This window comes from Centrocercus urophasianus, unplaced genomic scaffold (genome assembly GCF_019232065.1).
Source record: "Centrocercus urophasianus isolate 14NV4802_14NV808 unplaced genomic scaffold, USGS_Curo_1.0 seq_17, whole genome shotgun sequence".
NCBI classification, from domain to species: Eukaryota; Metazoa; Chordata; class Aves; order Galliformes; family Phasianidae; genus Centrocercus; species Centrocercus urophasianus.
Window position 1 is genome coordinate 12475308 of NW_024884722.1, and position 26223 is coordinate 12501530.

The following is a 26223-nucleotide window of genomic DNA, read 5'->3' on the forward strand; positions in this document are numbered from 1 at the left end:
GGCAATTGGAGAGGAAGGCATTACCTCGTAAGTGCCCAATCTGCTGCTCGCAGTGACTCCATCTCACTTTAGTCACGTCTCATGGAAACTTGGGGGCAAGGCAGTCTAGCATTGCTGCTAACGCAGATGTCCTCTTTTTTGCTGCCTCTCTTGCTGTGCTTCGCTCACTACAAATATTTAAAGGAAGCTCCTTCGTTTGGCCAACCTACTTCAGTGACAGTCAGCTCTTCTTCATCATGTGGCAAAATGTTGAGTGAGCACAGGGAATGGGGCAGCCTGGGAGGAGGGAATAAGTGGTTGGGGTGAGACACTGATAAACCTTTATGCACAAACCAAACGAAACCCCGGATTTATTCTTATCTTTTGAATCCTGTGATGCGTAATGGTAAATATAAGATGCTCACCTACTGAATTTGCTTTGCATCATCAGGGATACTGTGTTGTAGTTGATCCCTTTTTGTTGCCACGATGTTTTTGGAGAGCACCGATGACCGATGTAAATATGTGAAGAAATTGGTGAAAAGAGTAAATGTCTGCTTCATTTCATTTATTCAGTCACTTTCAAAACTGATCATCGCAACAGCTGTAATAGCAGGAGTGATGCACATTACATTGCACAGAGAAAATTGCTGGCCTTTGGAAGGTTTTGTATGTGGGAGTGCATGTTTTCTGGGCGGCTGGGATGGCAGAGAAGGAGCATGGCTTGGGTGCTTGCTACAATACTGTCTGCTTTTTGCTTCTTGTCTTCAGGGAGGACATTATCTTGTGAGGTGAAATGCCATAAAGCACTCAAGTTCTTGAGTTTCAGTATCTTTGTGAAGAGGTTTTGAAAAAGAAAATGAGATGGAGAATTTATTTTAAGGTCCCATAAACTTACAGAAAGCACATTTGTATAGGTTGTGCTCCCCAGTGGTCTTTCAATACTATTTTTGGAACAGCAGCATAAATTGCAATAAAGTGCACTGAAGAACGTGGTGATAGGGTTAATTTCTCTGTGGCTGTCTGCACAGTGCCAAATTCTGTATGTTGGTGATCACTGTTCTGCTCAATCCAAGGTGGGTTGCACTGCTCCTACATAGTAAACTAGTGCAAGATTTTCTAGACCTCTTCAGAGCAAGAAATGGTTGCTCAAAAGGCAGCTGTCATTTCATACCCATTCCAGCTGCCCTTCCCACTCAGATTTCCTCCCCTCCCCCTTTAAAAAAAAAAAAAAAAAAAAAAAAAAAAATGGGCAGGAGGGTTGCAAAAAAGAAGGGTGCAAGGATCTGAAACGTCCAGCATCTAATCTGTCACATCCTATAGATTTCATAGCTAGCTGTCCATTTAAAATAGACTTGCTTTTTTTTTTTTTTTCCTTCCTTAAGAGTAATTAGACAAATGCAGCAATGCTTGTGGCATCCAAAACTGTGTGGCTGGTAAAGGCGTTAGCTATCATAATGTATCCTGAAATTTAATAGCAGTGATTTTAAATGAACAAGCAGTTGCCTGTATTTGGCGAGTGCTGGCTTTAACTATACAAAATGGCTAGCGTTTTCCTTGACTGGCTGCTTTGGCTCCTTTTTTTTTGTATTTGTGCTTTGACAAACAGAGCCTCTTTGTGGTAATAGCAGTATTTTATTTAATGACTAACGAGGCAAGCAGAAACACAGAACTCTTATACAGTATCACCAAGTTGCTGTTCACCTTGGCTTGCAGGTTTCTCCTTCTAAACCCAAACATATGAATCCTTTCTTTCCCTGCCAGCATTTCATTTAAAATTGTTGATTCCTTTTCGGCATCCCTTGTGTTTTGTTGTGCCTGGAATGTGGCTGTGGATGGGGAAGAGGTCTGATTAATTGGAAAGGAACTTTTTATTAGCAGAAAAGCTCTCGCGTTAGTGTTAGAGAAATGATCAAAAATTACTCTCCTGGTCCGTAGTACTTTTTTTTTTCTTGCTATTCTGCCATTGTAAAGCTTCTCTGAAGGAAGTCTCATCAGCAGTTTGTGTTCTCTTAAAGGTGTCTCAGTCTTTAAGGCTCGTTTCAGTTGTGTTGATGCCGTTTGGCTACGCCTTGAAAGTTCCTGTAATCTGTGCCATCCTGTCTCATTCGGTCCCATCTCATAGTTGTCCTTTCTCTGCAGTGCTCTATGCCCAGATCTCTGTGGCTGGGCTGCTCCAGCCTGGCGGACAGCATGCCCTCGCTGCGATGCCTGTATAACCCAGGGACTGGCGCACTCCCAGCTTTCCAGGTACTTTCCGTCTCTCCGCTCTTCTTTCCACCCATGTCTGTGTGCATCTGCTTCTTTTCTTTGTTTGCTTTACTTCCATTTGCCCTGCTTCATGCCGTGTGCCTTTCCTGTGCCGTTCAGAACTCCTCCAGTATTTAAACCCATCTTGTGTAGATGCAGGGCGGCTCAGTACTGGGGCATTTCCATCGCTTCGGTTTAACTTAATTATTTTGCCTGAATTGGCTCGGTACCATCAGCATTTCCATCAGCTTTTAGTTGTGTCCAAAATGTACCACTCAATTCTGTTTTGCAAACAGTATCCATTGTACAGTCTCCTATCCTAGAATCGAATCACCAAGGTTGGAAAAGGCCCCCAGGATTGTTAAGTCCAACAGTGATTTCCTTCACGTCTAAATTTTCCGTGTGCCATTTGGAGGACTGATGGGGGTGGGTTCATTGCCACGCTGCTGGCTGATGCCTGCCTTTGCTTACTTCACGTTTGGTAGAGGTAGTGCGGATGCTTTGACTTTAGAAAATTACTGTACAAGTAAGTTGTCAGTCAGATGGCAGATCAAGGTGCCTGGTTTTCTTTGGCTTCTGAGTTAGTGAGGTTCAAGCTTTTCTCTGTCATCAGACAGCTTTCTGTGGAACAGAATTTGTTCAGGTGTTTTAGATGGCCAGTGAAGCTTACGGAATTCAGCCACTCTCCTGTGGGGAGAGAGTGAGGCAGCTGCTAGGCTGGTGGCTAGAAACCTAACCAGAGCTCTCAGGATCATTGTAAGCATTTAATGATGGCATGTGGGTGTAAACCGGGGAGGAGCCGGGCTGGGCTGCAGAGATGTTCTGTCTGTGTTGTAAATTCTGTCTGAGATGGTTCTGTGTGAACTGCAGTGAGTGAGGGACTAGAGAAGTAATTTTGCAGAACGTGCTCATGGTAGCATAAAGGCTTGTTTCAAGGCTTATGCTGCAGGATTTGTTGTCCTAACCAGTGGCAGAGAGTTTTATTCACCAGCATCTTGCAATACCAGACAACGAACAGACCAGAATCTTTCTGAAAACTTCAGAATCATCTTGATGGATGTTTATCTGCCTCTAAAGGATTGCATGCAGAGATTATTTCGCATTTGGCTTCCTGCTCCCAGGACTAGGAGAGTGCTGCGGAAATAATCGTCTCAGTCTCAGGGGAGGCTTAAGTGTCTTGCATCATTTTGCTGCAACTCTTTTTGCTGAGCCAGCAGCAGCACTGCTGGACTCTGGAAGGTGTCCTGCCAGCCCTCCTTTGCTGAAGCAAGCTTTTAGCAGAGCTTTCTGTGGGGGAGGGGGAAGAAGACTTTGTATTAGTCTAAGAGGACTCTGGAGACAACAGGCAGAATTTAGAATCCTACTTCTAATCCTGATTTGCATAATTTGACTAATTCGGATGGGCCTCATTTTTGGGCTATCTGCTGCTGTATAAATCTCTGATCTCTTTAAGCTCAGGTTTCAGAGAACCTTAGCAGTATATTGAAAACAATCTATAAACTCAGATTGTGACTTTCTTTCTACTTGAATTACTTTTGATTACTCACAATAAGCATATATTCAAAAGGGAAAGGGCAGCTCAAGATGTTACTGATGGATATGAACAGTAACTTTTCTGCTCATACAGCACGTTCTTGATATTTGGGATCAGATGAGTCAGCAGCTGAACCGTGCACCATGTAGTGCCTTCTTGGAAGTGCAGGAGGGCTCTTGGCATTCGCATTCCTGCCGATTTGGTGAGACGTTTCCATGGATATTTAGTGACTATGGGAATTGGGGAGGCCTGCCCCACTTGCTGTCAGAAGAGGTACGCTGGTCGTCTTTGTAGCACTCTGACTAAACGTTGAGGAACTCATTTAGTGCCAGTTGAGAAACTAAATGCCAGCAACAGCTTCTGCAGCAATGAGTCACCCGTTCTTCAGCCCATTTTTCCATGGGCTTTGATTCCCATTAACTTGCATGGTCTGAGGAGAGCTCCCCAGTGGGAGGATTGGCTTCAGCATTTTCAAGTGTGGTGGTCTACATGGGAGTGGTTGGAAGGCTGCTTGAAACTGCGAGGTTGGAATATCTCATCATTTCTTAATGTCTGTTTTAGTATTGAATCTGCAGGAAAGCATTAAAGGCTTTTCTTGTAGCCCAGCAATTTTTCTCGTATTATTTTATTTTTTCCCTAGCAAGCTCGTAGTAACTGGAGAAGCATATCAATGTTCTTTGCTTGTGGCAAAAGAGAAGGTGCCATCTGGAAGGCCACTTAGTCACTGCTGAATTTGTCTGGTTATTTACATGCTTACCTTCAGATGCTCAGACAGCAATGTGGAAACAGGCTCTTTTTGAATAGCTCAGTTGAAGCCCTGCTGACTCCTCATGGGAAACATTGGCAGATAGTCGATCTAGAGATGATTCTGTTAATACATCAGATAACTTCATTTTTCTTCTTTGTGTGTTTTTATTATTGGAGACACTTGTGTGAAAACAGGATCTTCTGGTTGCTCAGCTCTGTTTGTCAACCATCTCACAGTGGGAAAGGTTTTAAGGCTAAATCCAGCAATGAGGGATTAAGGAGCTAGAAACAGTTTTTGTTTTTTTAACATCTTTTATCTCGAAAGGCTTTGGAACTGATAGTCTAACTGAATTTTATAGAGATCGTGGTGAAAGGAGGCAGCAAATTGGAACATGAACTCCTAAAGGCTGTTTTAGAAAAGGGCCAGACATTTCATTTTCAGTGTTGTGGACGCCAAGTTTTACTGCAGAGCAACTGAAAACTAGGTTGCAAGTAGATTCCTCTAATACAAATAAACTTGTGTAGAATGTATTTTCTCCTAGAAATTCATGTTTTTGAAGTTTCCAGATGTGCCAACTGGTACTGGTTTTCATGACAGTTTTATTTGAAGGTGATTACTTTCCCTTTTTGCAGTACTTGCCATGCATGCTTACAGGGCTCAGTTTATGTTGCCTTTAATAGTCGCAGTTCTTTGAAAATTCTGATTTATAATTACATCCATCAGCTACGCCAAGAGAGTGACTGCATTAAGCCTTCCAGGTTTGCAGAAGATCATAATATCTCTTTGAGTTTATTTCTGTAGGCAGTTGTATGGATGAAGACACTTAAGGAGCAATTTTAAATTCTTGTCGAAGGTTATGCATTGGGGTAATCACAGGAAAGAGTCTCTTTCTTACTTCTTACCCAACTGACACCCCTTACAAATACTGGTTCCAGTGTAGATGGTAAATGTTATGGGACGAGTAATGCGTTACTGAATTGATCACAAATACCTGCATCCAGCTTGGTTTTGCAGAAGTGAAGCATCCTCCTTGTTGGCAGAAAGCTCTGTCCTGGTTGAGGAAGGAAGGCATGGGCACCCCATGCTGGTCACATTGATGTAAGCAGGAACACACCTGAGGTTCTGCAGTACCAGCGTGATTTTACCATAAGAGTTGATGTCTTGTTACTGAGAATCATGGAGTCCATCATTAAGGCTGAAAAAGGCCAGTAAGATCATCCAGTCCAGCCATCCACCCACGCCACCATGCCAACCAAACCACGTCCCTCAGAGGTTCTCTGACACCTCCTGGGATGGAGGCTTCCTTGGCAGCCCATTCCAGAGCCTGACCACTCATTCTGGGAAGGTGTTTTACCTAACATCCAACCTGAAATACGTAGTAAGTGTGAAGAGTAGTACATTATTTATGGTTTTCCTGGATATTTAAGGCAAGCTTGAGGTGGGCAAGCTGTGTTTAGGTGGAAATGTGTTCACGTGAAATGCATTTGAAGGAAGGCTTTGGAGAAGACTTTTGTTGGTAGGTGTAGGTGGGGAGGGAGACAGCTGTCCAGCCTGCAGCCCCCAGCGCAGAGAAGCGAGGTCCCTTGGCCCAGCCTGCGTCCAGCTCCCCCAGAGGCTGCGTGGAACGTGCCTGGGGGCTGTTTGCAGGGAGCCCCTACAACTGACTCCTAATTCTGGTGGCTGATAGCTGGAGCAGCTGGCTGTAGAACCCCCGGCTGGTGGCAGCTCGCCCCTGTTTATGGACGTAGTTAGGTGGCCCCCAACTGTTTACAAGACAGCAGAGGTGAGGCCTTTGATTGACAAGTCAGAAATGCATTAGATCATTCCCTCTGCCAGTCTCTGGTTCATGCTGTTAAAAATGTCAGCCTCTCCAAGTTTGAATGGCAGCCCGAGGGCCTCCGAAGCTTTTTGTTTTCTGAGATGGAAACACAAATTGGATGTGTGCCTGAGCGCTTCATCCTGGGCTGTAATTTCATCTTTTAGCTAAGAACCACAAGGTACATGAGCAAAGCACCCTGTAAACAATAACACCGGGGAAAAAAATAAACAAGGTCGTGTTTCTGGTACGTTGATCCACCGGTGTCCTGACCTCTATCACGTTGAACATCTCCACTCTGATTGCTGTTCCCTTTGGCATTACAATGAGAGGAGAGAGACTGACACAGAGGCAGAGATTTAAAGTTGCAGTGTTGTTGCACATTCCTTGTATTGGCTATGAAATATTGAACTGCCACAATGTGACACCTGGGTTTTTAAGCAAAGTTTCTCGTTGCGGGGCATCGCTTTCTCATGTTTTTCCTCATCGCCTGGCAGGAGCAATTATAAAGGCATGAGAGCAGGGAAGGGAAGGAGCAGAAGTGTAGCCAAACGAATACATTGATTTTTATTGATTGATTGATTGATTACACTGGACTCCATCCCGTGCTGAGCAGGGGGATGAGCTCAGGGCTGTGGCCGAGCAGCCCCGCTCCGTGCCCGGCAGCGAGGGTCTCATTGAGCGCAGTGCAGCAGGGTCCCTCGCTCACTGTGTTCGTTAGGCTCATCGCTTTGAAAAATGGACCCAAACTGCTGCCCGGCCCCACCTTTACCCCCTCCCTCGTTGGAAGCCGGGTGCCGAGAGCTGCTTTGACAAACAGCATATGCAGCACCGCGTTGAAGGCATACAGGTATTTTTAAAGCGAGCTCCAGCTCCTAAGGATTGCGAACATCTGCTTGGAGGTATTGTAGAGCTGCACAATGCACTAATTGAATTACTCTTTTCTGGAGTTGCAGACTGCACTAATTGAATTAGAACCAGCCTGTGTGTGTGTGCGTGCGAGCAAACGCGAATCACCGCGCATGCGTGTGAGGCCGGGCCGGGAGCCGCGGGGCGGCGATGATGCGGGCTGTGCTGCCCCCTGCTGGCCAGGCCCGGCGCTGCGCCGCGCGGCACGGGGGCTCAGCGTCTCCTTACTTCATGGTTTTTTCTCTTTATTGTCACTTTTCCTCTTCTTCTCTTCCCTTCATACAGTTTCAACCAGACTATTTATTTGTCCATAAAATTTAATCCATTTCCATGCAGCTTTTTGTCTCCTTGGTACATCCTTCTCACAAACTGTATGAGAGATAAGCTGGTATTTATTTTGCTCTAACAGTTGCTCCCTAGATTTTGTTACTTTTCAGAGAGACAAAAATAATTTACTAGAATGCTGTGCAAACTGGGTAGAGCTTAAATCGTGCTTGTCAAAATGCTTAAACAACACTGTGTGATGTGCATGGTTCTTTACTACATCTGTATACTTGTCCTGTGTCTGGAGATGTGAAACAAGGCTTCTCATTACTGCTGAGAACCAGCAAAGTGCTGCCATGCACAGAACTTGGGCATTTCTAGTTGCACCAAAATTTGGCTAACTCCCTTTAAGGGGGATAACAGATAACTATTTTACACATTTTAAAAAATGTGCGTTGCTTCTGGAGAATTCCCAACCAATTTTGTTTGGTTTTGATTTGTTTAGGTTTGTAGTTGACTCTCTTTAGCGTTCATTTGTGTGTTCATATATGCTTATATCTATATATACATATGTAAGTATGTGTGTGTACATATATAAGTAAAATAGTCGGGTCATCAGCCTGCTTGGATCCCTTCCCAAATGGTCATACTGCTTCTAGTAGACATTGCCCCTGAAATACCTGACTAACTCATTGGCCATTCCCAAATACGTACTTGGGGTTCACATTTTGCTCTCAAATGTAATTTGGCACCACTGTAGGACTTCTTAAAATGTGTCTGCATAGGGAATGATAAAACTTCAGTCTTTTCTGTGCCGTCTACAAAAAAGAAAAAAGCTTGTGATTTATTCCCTCTCAAAATATAACCTTATATCCAGCAAACAAAGGAAGCAACTCTTCATTCAGCCAATAAAGCTGCATACATTTTTTTGTCTTTCAGCAATATGCTTTGCGCTTCTGTGGCGTCTTCAGAGTAATAAACTGTGCAGCAACCTTTTGATGTAGGTAATAACATTTGACCTTGCAACAGAGTACGTTTCCTTGTTGAAATGAGGACAAGTAACACCTTGATGCTTGGGGTTGTTCTTCATTTAAGAAAGAAATGGGTAGCATAGGACACCTCCTGTGGTGCCTTTTTTGGCACACTCAGCAGTGGAGCTGTGGTGTTGGGGGGGGGTTGGAGTTGTCACCTTTAAAATAAGGTGGGGGTGAGATTAGTGCTGCCTTAAGAAGCTGTAAGTGGGAAGGAACCCATTCCTTCCAGTGTGTAAAGTGCTTTTAAAAACAATCTATTTCTAGAACTGAAATTGTCCTGGGACCAGCTTTTGATATAAAAATTCATAGAAACCTGTTTTTCTGAGTGTGGTAACTTCGTGCCATAGTGCTGTAGTGTTAGAATTCACATTGGCCAGGTTGTTCTGTAAATTAAACAGTGACAGCTTCCCTCGGGGGAACAGCCAATGTATTTATGATGATGTGCTGATTACACAAAATACACTGCAAGCAGAAAACAGCTGCAGAGAACAAACCTCTTAAAAGAATACAATTACAAATAGCACCCTCAGTATTTCTAGTGGAGAGAGTAAAATACAGCATGCTAATGCAGGCTTCCCGTTTGCTTCCAAAGACGAAAAGAGGCTGAAGAATGGTTGGATGCACACGCAGTGCAGAGAGGTTTGTGAGCCCCTCTGAAGGTGAAGGGCAGGAGCGCACTTGAGGCCTGCTTTTAGCTCTCCTTTCCTAACGTTTCTACGACTGCAGCCCCATCGAGCTGGGAGCAGCTCATCGCGGCCTCTGGCCTGTTGTGCTGTGAGCCAGGCGCGCCTGTGCTTCTGCCTCCGTCCTGGTTTAAAGCGGAGACATGATGAGGTTAATAATAAGGGGTTGGCGGAGCCGGGCTGATGGGATGAAGCAGGTTGTAGGGATGTTATGGTGGAGAAAAAGTCTCTGGTTTAAGGCTGATCTCTTTTCTACTGCTGATTGTCTGCTTTGAGGAACTCCTAGAAATAAATTTCAGTTGTTTCTTTCCTAGATTGCAGTGTTACATTTTTAAAAGCTCCGACAGCTTGTACGTGTAAGGCAGGGCCCTGTGCCCCCAGCTTTAGGAGCTGGTTTAGGATGCAAGGGAGTAATATCATCAGATTGGTGTGGGGAACAATTTCTTCTTGGAAAGAGTGGTGATGCAGTGCGCGGCTGCCCAGGAGGCGGTGGGCTCACTGTCCTGGGGGTGTTTGAGAGCCACGGAGATGTGGCACTGAGGGACGTGGTCAGCGGGGATGAGGCAGCAGTTGGACTCGATGATCTTAGTGATCTTTTCCAACCTGAATGGGTCTATGATTCTAAAAAACTTGAGGCAAAGTATTACTGGGAAAGTAGTGAGAATGGGACTGTGCCCACAAACACTGGGTGTGAGCAGGTGTTGGAGACTGGTCCTTTGGTCAGCCTCTCTTCATCTGCAAACAACAAGAAAGCAGTAACTGGAGTTGCTTTGTGTCCTGTGGCTGAATGCAGGAGAAGAGCAGCGAGGACTGCTGTATGGCGGTGGTGTTTGTAAGCCTTGTGAAAATGTACAAAATTGCTCATATTTTGCAATCCTCTGAAGCAAGGCAAAAAAATCCCCCAAAGCCCAGAGCGCAGGTTTTAGTTCTGAGCTGTCACACTTTGATCATTAAAATACAGCACGTTACTTACGGCTGTGTTGTGGTAGAATTCAAGTCCTGAGAACGGCCTTTCCATCTGCTTTTTGAGCTCATTGATGGACAAGCATAATGCCCTTCAGAGTCTGTAATTTCTTGTGTTTGGTGTCTTTGTTATGTTCCGAGGCCAGTATCAATAAAACGCGTTTCACATGCGGGCAAAGAACTTGTCCATTTAAAATGAAGAGATGTTGCCCTTTCAACGTATAGATCTGATTTGAAAGCAGATGAAGTAACAACAACATTGGCAGTCTAATTTGGAAGGACTTGCTTAAAAGGAAGGATCAGGTTTTCCGTCTATGGATTGCTGGCATCTACTAATAGCCGGTTATTCATCTGTCTGCATTTCCTTCAAATGGTTTTTGAGCCTCCCTGTGTTGTCCTGCTTTGCTGACATGTATCCCATGTGGCAAGAAGGAGTTTTGTATAATCACCCTGCTTTAATCAATAGAATAATTGATAAACCAGATAAGATTTAAACTGATTACCTCCCCGAGTAGAACTCCCCGAGGGCCTTGGACTCTCTTAATTTTGACATGTATGTTGTGTACCCCGTGGATGAAGTGCAGTTTGAATTATCTGTTTTTATTTGCTTAATGACGGGGAGGGTGTTAAAGTCAAATGTTTAATTAACCCAGCAATGGGCTGCGCTGTCACTTACACACACATCCAGCTGATTGAGATATCTCACCGAGAATACTGAATAGGAATGATAATGTGGCACTGAGACGGAAGATTGCTTTTTCAATCCATTTGCTGGGTCACTGCTTTGAATGTCTTATTGGATGAAAGGCATTCAGCCTGGAAAAAAAAATCAGCATTTAAGTACATTTTGTTTTCCTGGCCCCTCTCCACCAAGAAGTTAACTAAAGCGATATGTTGTAGGTTTAATAAGCCATTCATGTCGTAGCAAAAAGCTGCAAATAGTGGATCTCAGTAGCTGGTGATCTAGAGCTGTGTAATTTCCTGTAGGAACAAAATGTTTGCTAGCCCAAAGGTATCCAAAGACACACTGTATATACACCTTTATCTTTCATTCTTTGATTGCTTGGCTACCTGCTTGATTTGATGGTCTCCATAGCAGGTCCAACTCTTCATCCTTACCCAGGGCAGTGAGATTTGCAATGACATTTTGTACCTTCTTGCAAGAAAATGGTGTTTCGGTGTTGGAATTATTTTGTAATAACAGAAGCAAGTTGTGAGCTTTTAAATTGGAATGTTACAGGAGAAAGTGTTGTGTTACCATGTTTAAATTCAGTATAGACAAACTGGGAGCACCCAGGTTTCTTTTCTTGGGTGCTAGTTGTTATTATAAGGCCGTATTACAGGCTAGCAAAACCTTAAGACATGAAGTGCTGATCTGTCATTTCCCTTTGTGTATTTTTCTATTAAAAAAATAATATTTTTCTATTAAAAAAAAACTTGATGAGATGGAAGGGCACATTTAGACTCGCACCGTTGTATATAATGAGTGCTGACTTCTTTCAGCCTCGTTCTGTAGCAGTGGACGTGCTGTGTGTTGGAAGTTAACCGGCTTTACCCAGTGGTGGCTGGTATCTCTTGGGGCGAGCGTGACTTTGGAAGCTGGACCGTACAGGCAGACCTGCCTGGGCAGGGTCTCACGGGCTGTGAGAAAGGCCAGGGAGCTGGGGCTGTGTCACCTGAATGGTGCTCGAAACCTCTGCCAGATGGAATGCCAAGTGGCTTTGGCTGCAGGATCACCTGGCTCTCATTGTTCATGACATAAAGCCCTCCCTTTAAACGAGTGTGCTGCTTGCAGTTACTGTTTTAGGAGGAATTGTGATTGAAAAATCTGCTTAGGATGCAGGATTTGGGGGTTGTTTGCTGATGGTGCCGTTTTGACTTTGGGCAGACATCTGCCCAAGGATGGACTTTTTTTTTTTTTTTAAATATCTTTTCCTCCTTGCCCCCAATGAAAAAATGGGAAAAATAAGAGAAAGCTGACCAGGAGAAGCATGAAGCAGTGCAGCAAGGTGAGGGTAGTGGGTCTGGATTAGATGTGTAGGAGTGAGCCATGGGTTCTAAGGAAGGGGCGCAAGGAGTCTTGGATGAGCTTTGGTCTGATGGGAGAGCTCCAAATGAGAGACTCTGGGGGGGGAAGACGGGGAGAGATGAAAATAATGAAGGTAGGAGGTGACCAGAGATGAGAGAGTAGGGGGCTCTGTAGTGAGAGTGATGAAACAGCATTGGTCCTGTAAAAAGTCACAAAATCCTTCAAGGCATGAAAGCTGCAGCAAGAGTAGCCCGTATTACGGACCATTTCTCAGAGCTCTTGCTGTTCCTGTGCAGATGAATCTGCAATGAATATTGTAGGAAGAAAGTTAATCTCTATCTAGAGAACTTTAATAAGTAAAAAGTTTTAAAAGGTTCTCCCATGATCTGCTGGCTCGTCCTGATTCTTGTTAGTACCGGAAATATGTTTTTGACACCTTTTTTGGATGTTGGCTCATGTCCACAGCCTGTGAAATCAGGCTTTGTGCTTCCTTCTCCTTACGCACTGGAAAAAATCAGCAAAGCATCTTACTCAAAGATGGAAGAAAGAAACACGCTGATAAAAGCTGTGGTTCGTGGGAGGGGAGGGAAGAATCCTGCGAACTCAGGAGTGTGTGTAGCTTCAACATTCAGTGCTTCAGCACCCACAGATGAGTGTAGAAAATGAATTTTTTGTGAAAGGAATGTAGCAAAATGACAGCAACAAAGAAACGAGAGCCAAGCTGTGATTGATTCTGTTCCTCTTTAAGAAGCTTCTGTTGCATGTAAAATCCGTCTTCCTGAAGTATGCATGGCACAACTCTGCAGCCCCGCAGACAAATCAGCCTCGTCGGAAACCACTTAAAGAATTTGAGCCAGGGTTTAAAAGATTGGAGAAATCATTAGGGTTGTTCTAAAGAGCAGAAATGGGAGAGGGCTGCTTTGTGCTGTGTGGGAGCAGGTACGCAGGGTGACTTGCTGGTAAGAGGCGACTGAAAGCATCTCGACACCAAGGTTCAGAGCGGGTCTGAGACTGCTCTTACGTAAGCGGCCTGATGGCGTATGCAAAGCATACCCGTGTTCTGTGTATCATAAGGTTAATTGGGTGTTTTCACCCAGGCTTTTTGGGAATATGTGCGCTCTGTTCCTTAAAAAGATGTAGATGGCTTTGAACTACTATAAAATCCTGAGTACAAGATGTACGCTATAAAATCATGCATGGAAAGTGCTAGCTATAAAAGCATGCATACCTACAAAGGTGCTGATCGATCTGCGCTGTTGAGGAAAGGAAATTCTGAAACAGAGCTGGCTGTGGAAAAATGCAAATAATAACATTTAGCCAGAGGTCCTTAAGGCTTCTTAAGCTCTAACCTTGTTATGAGGAATGGCGAAGTCGAACTGCCTAATGCAGATGTCTGAGTTACAAAAATAACCAGATGTCCTGATTAGCAGAAGCAAATGTTCTTCCCTTAATCCACGTGAAATTATATTCAAAGGCTCTCCGGATGTAATGCTTGTGTAAATAAGGCACCAACAAACACTGGAATAGAAAGGGCCATTGGCCAACTAGCTCGCAAAGCTTGAAAGCTTGAATATTAAAAACAAATTTACCACTGCTGACTCTCTTAAATTCACAGAACAGAAATGTTAAGCAGGGCTGCTTCCCGGGGAACAGGGAAGGCTGTTCTCATTAGCCGTATTTTCTCTCTCTCTCCCATTCTTGTTTGAGAAATGTCTACGAAGTAAAGCTGGCTTTTCAGAATTTCCCTAAATGCCTTCTTCCCCGCACCTGGATTTCTTTGGTGTTTTTTTTAGCTGCGACTCAGATTCGTGCTTTTCGGTGCATTTCTTTATCAGATCTCGGATACTTATACTGGCTTCTGATATTTTAACATGAAGCTGAATTTGCTGTACTTGTGATGCTGAGACTCCCCCCTTCTTTAGGCCACCATTTCTAATGAACCAGTGATTAGTGAGTTAAATCAACTTGATAAGAAAGCCTTCTTTATGCCATGGATTTCCAGTATCAAGTTGCGTTGCTTTGAAAATATGTATCTTCCTCTATTCTAAAATTATGGATGTGAATGAAAAATAAGGGAAAAACAGGTAGGAGCTGGGAGCCAGCTGTGCTCAACTCCTTTCCTTTTCGGCTCTTAGTTGCTCCAAGGCTGCAGCAGGTCTGCTCTCTTGCCATTATTCTATGCTGAGGCATAAACCCCGTGCAGAAGTGCCTTTTAACTTGAAACTTGCAAGGGCTGGGAAACTTGTCTGTGCTCCATTTCGGGCTGAAGTCACCCCCTCGTGCCTACATACTGCAATTTATGGCTTTCTCTGAAAGGATCTAATCTCAGTGCATGTTCAGAGCAGCAAGTGCCAGAGAGGAATGGGGTCTAATACTTATCTCTGCGTTTTCATTGCCATGGATCTCCCTGTGTTGTTACAGCTGTCATTTTTGTTTTATATACCAAACAGGCAGAGAATTGCCTTAAAACTTGATTTTTTTTACACTTGGTGTTTTTTTTTTTCCTTTCAAAGAACATTACCAATGTTAAAGACTGCTTTTATCTAGCAAGGTGACTAGCCAAATAAGCATGAATTTGAATGCTCTAGGCCTTGTGATAGGAGAAAAAGGAGAAGCTGTTGTTAAATGCTTTTAGTGGGTGCTAGACCCATAATTTTTTTAACGGTAATACTGCTTTCAGGCTGACATTGGCTATGCCAGGATTCATCCAAGCACTGTTTGAAATGGCTGAGATATTTATAAACTGACAGACAGCATTTATAAAATCAGGATGCTGACAGTCCCTTAACGATAACAATGGGCTTGGACTCATCTATCACTTACAAAGGTTATTGGAAAGGGAACGTAAGGCTTATATGGGCCTGTAGTCTTAGCCTGGCACTTATTTCCACACATCTCTCTCTCTTTTCTCTCCTCCCTCCCTCTCCCCTTTCAGTGCACTCTGGCTGACACAGGCATCAGACAGTTGCAGCTCATTTCCCCGTACTTTTACCCAGTGATGCCTTGTTCTGTCTCCTGCAATCAATGATGCAAATGAGGAGACAACTTCCTAACATCTTCGGGCAACAACCCCTCCACCCCCTCCCTAGACTAAACGAGATGCATCTGGGCTGCTGGCTGGCTTGAACTGGGGAAGAGCAGCATGCAGTGAGTGGCAGCCTTCACCTGGGGCTGGGTGGGGTGAAGCGGCCCTTCGGCTTCATTTTCCCTCCATCCAGCGCTGCTCTGCAGGCACGGTGCTGGTGTTCTTGCTTTCAGCCAGGAAGGAGCTGCAGAACGCAGAAGCCCTTTGCCCTCGGTGAGGAGGAGCAAGTGCATGGCAGGGACCCTTCAAGAGGCAAGAAAGGGAATGCCAGTTATTTTTGAGCTCTGCTAAAATGCTTGAATCCTCTTAGGAGATTGGGGGTCAAGTGCCGTCAACAGTTTGCACTAGGAAAGGGGAAACGTGGTATTTTGCCCACGTGTACTAAAGCATCTATTTTAATGTGGCAGCAACCACCGCGATGGCTGCATCTGCATCCAGTTTGCCCTTGAAACGTTTGCTCTACTCTAACCGTTTGGACACAGTGTTCCCTCTGCATTATTTGCTTAGGGACCTGAAATACCCAAGTAGATTTCCTCCATGTGGTTGGATGTGCTGATGCCACTAAAAGCATGCCCTGCCCTGGCTCCTGTTGGAGCCGATGCATTCACAGGCTGTGGCTGGAGAGAAGCTCGACTGGCTGGAGGGGGTCTATTTATCAGGGAACTCGATTAAAATACAGACTGCGCATGACATCAGATTTGTAATCATTTTTTCCACAGCAAGCAAGCATTTTCTGTATTGGATGCAGGTGTTTAAAGCAATAGTGTGTTTTAAGGGCCAGTGCAGCACAAATTCTGGCCTTTGGGATAATGACAAGTGTTTTGCCTGCATAAACAATATATTTTTTTTCCCCCTGAGGTCTGCACACACCTAGTTTCCCTCAAGCTCATCATCTCTGTCAGGTTAATCAATAGGCACCGTATGGCAGAGGGTCAGTAATCAGTGTCATCGTGCCTTTAAATCGTGTTGAAAATTTGCTTAAAGCCTGGGCCAATTAACATCGAGATGATGAATGGATGGGTAGATGGGAAGAGCCTGGTGCTTAGGGGCTTTGTGAGAAGGAGATGCTCAGCTGTTGAGCAGCAGACACCAGCGAATAAAATCAGCCATTCATGTGAGCTCAGTCCACCCACTCTTAATGATAATGTCAATCTAGCAAAATATATACACATTGGAGTTGTCACGAGTTCATAAATCAAAGGAGTTTGTCAAAGGCATTCAGATTAACGAGGCAGCAGCAATAACAAGTCAAATTTGCATAGAGAATTGCCCGAATCTCAGTAAATTATGATCCTGTTTTTCATTTGATTATTTGCTAATGTCTCAAGAGGGAGAATGATTATATTAGCATGCAAAATCTACTCCAGAAGTAGAAATCCGAGGTATAGCAGACCAGCACACGATGACAATTAATCAGTTTCTGCATACTAGCGTAAACGCGGAAGGCCCAGAAATGAACTCCTTTTTTTATTATTATTTCTCCTTGCTACTGATCCAAATGGTTCAGCTTGACAGAGACTTTATATTGCTTTAACAGTGTTCTGAATTGTGCCTGCAGGCAAGACATAGTTATGCAGCTATAACCAACCTATCCATCTGCCAACCAGATTGGAATTCTCCTATCCAAGGCTTCCATTAACCCCCACTGACAGCTCCAAACAGGATTAAGAATTTGAAAGCATAAAAAATAGTTGTGCTCTTCGCATAGATGCACGCTTCTCCCCCCACCCCACCTCCCCACGCTCGGAAAAAGGCTGCATCTGTACCGCTTTATAATTAGTGCTGGGCAGCACGGCACCGAAGAAAGCCTCCCCCAGTTGGCAGGGCTCTGATTTCCACCGCGACGAGCGAGGCGGTACTAAAGGTAGCTCTGCCCAATTGGTAGTCCCTGGGAGTGCATTTATCCATGTATTATATCTCGTTCCCAGCAGTGCTTTGCTGGGCTGTGTACACAAAATACTGCGTGTCATCTCCCATCAAACGCCTCAGCCTGGGGATTTCGTACGCATCGTAGCATGGTGTGTTTAGTGGTGGAGGAGGCGTCATGGGGAGAGTTAAATAGTAATAATTTCGTAGTGGTCTTTAAGACAACCTGCCACGGAATTCTATTCTGTTAATTACAGGCTGAAGTTTTAAATGCAAATTGGATTTAAAAGGCTCTCATTCCAGACAGTAGTGGCCATTTTAGGAAAAACGAGCTACGGAGGGCAAAGCCTCTTGTTGTAAGAGCCTCCTGTTAGAGGCAGATTTTGAAGGTTACGTAAACGTCAGCTTGGGTTTGCTGCCTTCTCGTCCTGGCACTTCCGCCGTCATTGTGTGACCTTGGGAAATTATTTTGCCTGTCTGTGGCAACCCTGTGTGTTTATCTCACCAGGGCTGATCGGTCTGGGGTTTGGAGACCTTGGTGTTTCTTGTTGTACCTCGCTTGTCCTTGTGTGAGAGGAGAGACCCTTGCACGTGGGTTCTGCAGCTGTAACCAACCTGGTTTTGGCCAGGCTGGCTCCAGCCTGGGAAGGAAGGCTTGCCTTTGGGATTTTATCCCTTTCCCCTGCATTGGCTTTTTCAGCTTCTGTGTGCACTGCTTTTCTTTGCTTCTTTCACCCTAATAAATTTCGTCGCTCGTCCGCTCTGTATTGAGCACAATCGCCGCACTTTAATATTCCCAGTGAGTACAACCCAAGGTACCGTCTGGATACCAAATGCTCCTTTCCAGCTCTGTGCTGGGATGTGCGTCTCAGCAGCCACGAGAGGGTGCTCGGAGCAGTCCTCCCTTTGTTCCTCTCCTGTGGCCGGGAGCATCGCTGAAGTCCTGCCGAGGCAAACCTTGTTGTGACCTCGCGTGTGTTTATCCCTCCTCCCACCTTGTTCAGCAAGGAGAAATATATAGAGGTGCCGTTTCAGTCAATTACGTTATGCTCTTCCCATGGCCGTGGCTGAGCGTCGCCCTATCAAGTGCGAATCACGTCCGCGCAGCCACAGTTAGTCCTGAAATATGCAGGATCCTGTACCTGCACCTGGATCGATGGGTTTCCTATTCCTGAGAAATGAGCGGGAGTTCCAAACATCTGTGCTTTTCCTTAAGTGTAATGCTTTGCAGTCATTCTGTCTTCACCAAGCGGAACTTACTTGCCGACAAAAGTGCATGAGCAGCTCTCCTCTTTAATAGGCTGCGATTGGAGCTGCTGTGTTGGTGCTGTAGGATGGTGAGGCGCCAAGCTGTGAACCACCATATGCACTTGGCAGTCTTTGTCTGGTCTTTGTTCAGCCAACCTCTTAGCCTTGCCACCTATAAAGATAATGAATGCAAAATGGTCCTCTGCTTGCTCTTAAAATCAGATGCTCGGCTTAAAGGAAAAGTAGATAACTTGATGCTGTGAAGGAACTAGGAATTTCCAGCATCAGCACTGACTTTTGTCCTTTTTGGTGTTTTTGGAAGGGAAATCTTGGATAGTTTGAAATGCAGAAAAGATGCAAAATTTCAATGCCATAGAAAAGACTGGGAAAACATTTTGGCACTTGCAGTAGGGAAGGGGTCGACTGTTGAAAAACCATCCAGAAAGAGTAAGCAGTCCCCCCAGACTCCCTAACCTGGGCAACTAAATGCATTTCCAAGAAATGCACAGCACTCACCTTGCGTTCCTGTGGTTCTTGTACTTGGTCTGTTTCTCCAAAGCACAGAAATTAAAATCCTCACTTGAATTTAGCCACTTACCAGGCTGTATTTCATGAGTAGCAGAGAGCAGCTTTAATGTCTGACCTTTCTTTTTGGAGATATGTGATTCTAGCTTGTGTGTTTTTACGATCGCAGTCCTTCCTAGGCTGGATTTAATGCAATAACTGGGTCCTGGCAGAGACCTCATATGAAAACTTTTAAAAACCGACCTCTCGCAGCGATTTATCAGGGCTGTTTAGGATTGATTTCCATTATAAAACCCTGGTTACAGCATCCCAGATGCCACAGTGCCTTGCGAGTTCTATATCTTGTTTGGAAAAACAAACAAAAAACGCAAAAAAGATTTCTAGTTGGTCTGCAAGCCACATTTTGCACTGGGTCCTTCCCACCGACTGATGACATCCCAAACATTTGAGTTTTTGTTGTAACTGTTTTCCCTTATCTGCTGTTTCTCTGCCCGTACCTCCTGGCTGCGCCTTCCTCCCCTCTGCCAGCCCTGCAGCCACCTCTGCCTGAGGAGCTGGCCCTCAGAGAAGCCAGGCAGGTTCTGTGGGGGCAAAGGGGAAAGCAGCACAGCATGCACGCTTCTGCTGGGAATTCTGCACCCTGAGCTCATCTGCAAGGAACTGGAAACCCACCCTTTTCCTGGCAGAGCTCTCCCTAAGCAGTTTTTCTGTCTCTCTTTAAAACCTGTTTAGTTATTCACTACTGAATGTGTGGGAATGTGGCCTAAGGCTACGAATACTGTGGTGATCAAACTGATTTGAGATGTGTGTGGGATTCCCCCAAAGCTGGCTGTCACTACACTGCTGGCGCGTACTGAACCCGTGCACAGGAACTGCCATGGGAGGACGGGGTTCTCCCACGTACCCAGCAGTTTCTATCAGATGTTTGCTAAAGTTCATGCCTATCCTGAGAGAAGCTTTAGCCCATCTTTACTCTAAAGCAAGTAGTAGCTGGCTTTAATTGTGAGGTTAATACAAAAAAAAACTCTCCTGTTGTGCTTTCTGCAAAAGCCCTCGTAGTTCTTCTTTCCTGTCCCCTTCCCTTGCTTTATTGATCTCTTCTCTGGATCTGGTAGCTTATGTTTTGCAGCCTCACACTTCCCAGGAACGGTACGTGTCTGTAGGTGGAGTCAGGGGCAGGAGGGAGAAACGTAGCCATGCGACCGTATGCTGCCTATGCTTTAACGGTCTTGTTTTCATCAGGTTCCACTGTTTTCAATGGGTATACTGGGGTGTCTAGGAGCACTGGTGCTACCATGCTCATCCAGCCGTTATTCCAGCTTGTCAGAGAGGCAGTTATTGGTAATTTCAGAACAAATCCCCAAAGCACAGGCTTCTTCCATAGGTACCTGCACAACGGTGCGTTGCTGTGTTGAGGAGGAGATTCTTTTTCTGCCATAACAAGCTGTTTGGCTTAGAAGTACATGTTAGCCTCCTGTATGTGCATACATAAAATGCTATAGCCTGCGTTGTACAAATATTCTGTTTCTTTTCTCCTCGCAGAGTAATACTAGGGATAAGAACTGAATTAAAGCTTACTTTCTTTCGCAGAACTCCTCTGAGAGAGAAGACTGTAATAATGATGAGCCCCCTAGGAAGATCATTCCTGAGAAGAATTCACTTAGACAGGTATGTGATCAGTCTCCTTAAGAATGCAATAAAACTTTCTAGCTATTTGAATCCTTAAATGCTTTTGGAAGCTCAAGTCTGACTTACACTGGTGGAAATTCTTTCTTTTCTCCTTTGGGGTCTGAGCGAGTCACAGTGTACCCAGGAAAATCAGCCATACGGATTTAGCTTTCAGGAGAGTCTCATGAGCCTTTCTAAGGAAATCTTGATTTCTGCATAGTGCAGTCAGCTGGAACTCTCTAGTTTCACCTTTCTCCAGTTGGTGTTCATGCAGCTCTCCTCAGCCTTTTCTTCTGTTATGCTTCCTGCCTTGTTTGTAGTGTATTTTATCTTGTTTCAGGTCATGCATTCAAGAAAGTCAGAGCTTTCCAGAACAATTAAGTTTTCCATTACCCTTGAAGGTGAATTTTCTTGGAGGTGATGTTCAGGTTAATAACCTGAAAAATGACTAATTTATTTTCTTATATGTTCATATATATTACTAATTGGTAGAAGGAAGAGTGGGATGATAGAACTTAATATCTTTGCCATTTATCTATAATAAAGCAAATTTCTTACCAGTTCATCAACAAAAGACATAGTTCAAAGCATGGTGATCAGCTGCATTTCATGTATTCTTGAGCCTTCATCTTCCTGCCCAGTGTTTAGCAGGGTAGATGCTGGACAAAATCCTTGGTCCTTCTGCTTGCTATGTGGCACCTTATGTGTTGAGCACTTCTGCTTGCCTGTGGCCAAGTACAAGCTATAGTCTGAAAGCAAATGCCCTCTTGTCTAGATCATCGGAGTTGGTTGCCCGAATCTTGTGCCTATGGTGGAAGGAATTTTGGTTCTTTATATAAGCATAAATAGAACTGTCAAAGCATTTTGGAAGCTCAGATTGTGCCTTTTCTCTGTTAATGATGGTCAAGGAGCAGTTGAGAATTTTTCAGCTCTAAGTGGGGAAATCAGAGACAAATGCAGCCTTGTGCTTTTTTCTGTCTTAGTCAATGAGTAAAGATCTGCATATCCTCGAGGAAGAGATTAACCTGCCTTACATCTGTGCATATTTTGTAATACCAAAAAGATCTGTCCTGCAAATGCTGTCAAAGCAGTAACACACAAAAAGTGCTGAGTTCAGTACCTAGTACCTTAGTGGAAAGATGCTAACTTGGTAAATATTGAGTATACGGCTTCATATTTTCTGTCCCTCCCTTTGGATACCGCTGTTGAAATTTCATTATTGAGAAACATGGGCCTCCTGCACAGGAGCAACAAATATGTGTGTGTGGAGAGAGGGGGAGATCTGTTTACTTCCATGGTCTTTCTGCTGAAAGTGTCCCTGTGTTCTGTCCTTACTGATTTGTTAGAGAAAGTGAATGAGATGCAACAGACCGCTTCAGGGGAGGTGTGATGTGTTGGTATGTTCACCAGCTGATGTATGCAAGCAGAGGTGCGGTGCTGTTTCTTGGTTGCTGTGCTGGTATGCAGCCTTGGCCATTAACGTGTCCTCAGGAGGGTTTGTGGAACAGGCGTACCAGGAGGTGGAGGTAACAAAAAGGTGCTTGTTTGTGCACCTGAAGTTGTGCACAGGGGCTGAAGTCCCCCATAGCTGAGTGCTGTGGACTTGTTACTAGAAATGGAACCCTTCTGTTGACTCAGGTGGTTGTCGTACAAGGTTACCTTCAGAAGTGCCAGCATGTGGAGCTGTGCGGGTGGGAACCATGGGAACCATGGCTTGCCAGGAGGGTCTGCAGGGCACAGGGGACACGGAGATCAGCAGTGGGAACAGAAGCAGGAACAGGCAATGAACTTGACTCTGATAGCTGGAACAGGAAAAAGATCTAAGCTGTGGCAGGTTTTGAATTATGGATGCAAATGCTCAGTTCTTGTTGGGCGTGTGATCTGACAGAATTACATTTTGAAGGGGTAAACTGACAATTGTAGGACGAAAACTTCAGAAAAAAACAATGATGAGTGGCAAAAGTTTCTGGCAACTTTATTTAAGCTAACAAACGAATTTTCACACTGCAAAGTTATAAATTAATTTTAATAGGCTGATCCAGATGGTCCATTTGGAAAATGGATAGCTTGATCTGTTGAAAATTAAACTAAATTTATCTCTCTCATACTTCAAACTGAAGTAAGCGTGAGAAGAGTGCCCATTAAGTCCAGCTCATACAGATGGACCGGCAGGTCACACATGGGACTAATCTGATTCATTTTAAAAATAAATGCATGAGTTATTGAATCAGGTTCCTGTTTGAAGCCCTGCGTGTGAGCGTGTGTGTGTGCGTGCCGCCCTTTCAAAGGGACTCACAAATGCTTCAGTGCCTTTTTAACCTGTGTGTTTCCATTTTAATTCAACTTCGTTGCCAAAAAACATAATTAGTTTTCAGTGCCTATCATTTAGTGTTAGCCCCAAACGCTAGATTGATTGGGTCAGGCATTTGTTATTTTAAGGGCTACGTCTCCATTCTTCATTTATGAAGAACACGAGCTCAATAGTCTTGGGGAGAGAGCCGGCCTTTAGAAACCGGGCAGGGGAAGCTCTCTGGGGGCCCCTCCAGCCTTTTAGCTTCTGGGTGTTTTTAACAGCGCCATGAATGCAGATTTGTAAATTTATTGCGGTGCCATCTGTTTTTTTTTTTTGCGGGAACCGTATTATTGTTGGCTCCTATCTGTCTATTGTGGTGGTCACTCCCCGGGAGCTTGCCCTCGCAGTCCTAAGGAAAGTGATGAATAGCGGGGGTCAACATGAATAGGTCACAGGGCAGCTGTCCAGGGCTGCCCTGAACTTGATTACCTCTCTGGTTTTTAAAGAAGACGGGCACAATGCGGCTTGCTTGGAGCCCTGCCCTTCGTCCCCTGGCGGGGCGATGACGAAGTGCCTTGCGCTGTGCTCCTGGGGGCTGTCGGGGTGCCACGGGGGGAAATGCCGGCAGCTTGCTGCGGCCTCCCTCCTGCAACCCTCTGCAAAGCTCACCTGGCTCTCTGCTGTCGCTCATCAAGCCTCCAGATGGAAGTCCGGGGAAAAATCCCAGCCTGCTCCCCATTCAGGCAAGCTCCTCTGCATTTTCAGGGTTGTTTTCCTGCTAGCGTTTTGGCACAGAGTGTTGCCTCAGTTTGCTCCTATGGATTTGAGATCGTTTTGTAAAATTACATGTAGCACCTAAGACATGCTCTAGGCGCTGTTTCGGTGTTCAAGTAGACACATTCCACTCTTAAAGGGCTTAAAGTCATACATGGGCAAACTGTTAGAAAGCAGCTAAAGAAGGCAGAGCAAAAGAAAGACAAAAAGCAGCAGCAGCCAGCCCTTTCTGCTGGCCTCGTCCTGCCCACGGGGCTGCTCCGAAATGCTCTCCAGGAGTGTTTCTTCTGTTTCTGCAGTGGGAACAGCCGCATGGTGGGAAGGAGCAAGGCTCCTCCAGCCCTTGGGGAAGGCATTGCCCTTCTGATTCACCTGGCAGAGTGCAGGTGCAACCGGGTCAATAGCGTTGTCCTGCACACCTCAGCTTTTACCTTTTTAGTGCTTGCAAGCAGGGAGGTGCTGGTTGAAAAAAGCCTTCTAAAATCACTAGAAACACATCCTGAACTCACTGTATTTATTATTTATATTTTGTTCTCAAACAAAAGGAAAAAATAATTTCCGTTTGTCTGTAATGCTCCATGTGTGGTAACGAACGAGCCAACCTGGGCTGTAGTGGAGCTGGAGTTACAGTGGAATGCTGCCTCGTGGCAGAAAGGCCACTGGGCTCTTTCAGCAGTAGTGCTAATAGGAATCTGTCACCCTGCTGCATTTCTGCATTCCTGTGTAATTGAGTAAATTGCAAGTGTTGTCTGCTCCCCCTGTCTTTTGTGTCCACGTCCACTTACCATCCAAAGAACGTGGGCAGTGATAAATAAAGCACTGAACAGGACTCTCAAGTCTTTGAAAGCAGCGTGTTGCCAACCCCTTAGTTATGTTTAAGTGTTTATGTTTTTCTGTATTCTTTCTCTTGTGTGGCTGGAACCCTGGGGATCCAAAGCCATGAGAGAGGCCAAGGAGCTAACAAAGTAGCTGTTCCCTTGTTAGCTTGTTCCTTTCTTCTTTAAAAAACAAGATGAGAACCATCTGGCTCAGGGCATTACATTTTCCTCCCCCATGCACCTCTATAGATGAAGAGTTTCACCTGCAGCGAGGGTTTACATTGATTAGGGAGGGAGCAGTAATTCAAGCCTCCATCCACTTCAGTGGTACTTTGCAGTCTTTAAAGGTGCTGACCCATTGAGTTAAACTGTCAAGGGAGGATAAAAAAGGAGCTTCATCCCGGGAGGTAACAGCTGCCAGGTTTTCAACACCTTGCACGCTGCTGGAGAAATGTCACAAATTGTCAATGGGAAGAAAAATCGCTTGGCTGCCATCTTCCCTTAATGACGCGCCTTATAAAATGAAAGATTTAAGGGTAGAAAAAATCATCGAGTAGCTGTCAGGAAAAGAAAAATCCGGGGGGATTTGGAACAATGGGCCCAACGAGATGGATCCTGAAAGGCTGCAAAAGCTGCGTCCACGTTACAGAAAGCGGTTCTGATGGGGATGGCCATTTTTGCACGGCGGGACAAGAGAGGGCTGGGCGGCAGCACAAAGTCTAACACTGCTGTGCCTGAATTAAAGGGAAAAAAAAAGAAGTCATCTTGATTCATAAGCCAGTGAACTGAGAGAAGACATACTGTATTTCTGCTCTTTTGAGGACAATTTGTTTTCAAGCAGCTACCAGATGGCTAAATACCACGACATTTCCTTTTTTTCTTTTTTTGTTCTTTATTTTAACAAGAGATGTAGTTCTCTTTGCTCTTTGTTTTTGTTGGTCTTAATGCTTTTACTTGGCTGAACAGACCCTGTGGTGTTTGGGCATTGTGACATTACTTTTTTTTCTTTGCCCCTGTGCATTGATGGATGAGGAAAGAAAGATCTTCATCTTTAATGTAATTTCAGATAACAGGCAGATTGGAGTGAGGCTTTTTGTTTGTATTGTGGTGAGGTTTTTTGTTTTAGGGGCCTCTCTTTTTGCTGTTTGTTTTAGGTAAGTCATTTTAATTGTACTGAGTAATTAGAAGGTACACACAGCCAAGGGAGCTTTGTTATGGTAATTGCTCAAAAAAACCCCACTCCTCAACTACCATCGCCATGTGTTGAGACACTTCTTCCCTCTAGTGGCAATATTAAGGACTCTGCCTTTCGCAGTAGGCAAGGTGTAATTGCAATATGACAAACTGTGCTTTGGGGAAAACGCCGTGAATGATCTGCTTTTTTTGTTTGGCTGGTCATTATTTCGGCTGATGGCTTTCTGTGGCGACTGTCCTTCCCGCGGGCTGAGCTACGGGCACCAAAAATTTAGGCTTCGGAAAATAATTGCTGCAAATGGCTGGTAATGTCTTACAGCTTGCCTTGATTCTAGTCTCCTTTTTAATTACCTGCTTATAAAAACGTTTTTAAATTTGTTGAGATTACTTAATTCTTTCGGAAGAAGCACCTCATTTGAAATAAATAAATAAATTGCGTTTATTTTAAATAGTCCATGTGAAAGACCTTTAAAGGGTAATTAATGCAAGTCTCCTAAGGCTCTAAGTGAGATGAAAGCGATCTTTCCAAATCTGCTGGAGTGA

At 44.6% G+C, this 26223-nt stretch overlaps 1 protein-coding gene across 5 annotated transcripts in view; it reads left to right on the top strand.

Moving 5' to 3' along the window:
• BTRC (beta-transducin repeat containing E3 ubiquitin protein ligase) overlaps positions 1–26223 on the top strand; it is a 112298-nt gene that overhangs the window by 24729 nt on the left and 61346 nt on the right. For 3 of the 5 annotated variants that reach the window (XM_042818171.1, XM_042818172.1, XM_042818170.1), the window contains 2 exons: positions 2122–2229; positions 20524–20601. In XM_042818171.1, coding sequence (XP_042674105.1) covers positions 2122–2229; positions 20524–20601 — 186 coding nt within the window. The remainder of the gene's footprint in view (positions 1–2121; positions 2230–20523; positions 20602–26223) is intronic. The other 2 variants (XM_042818174.1, XM_042818173.1) reach the window with 1 other exon arrangement.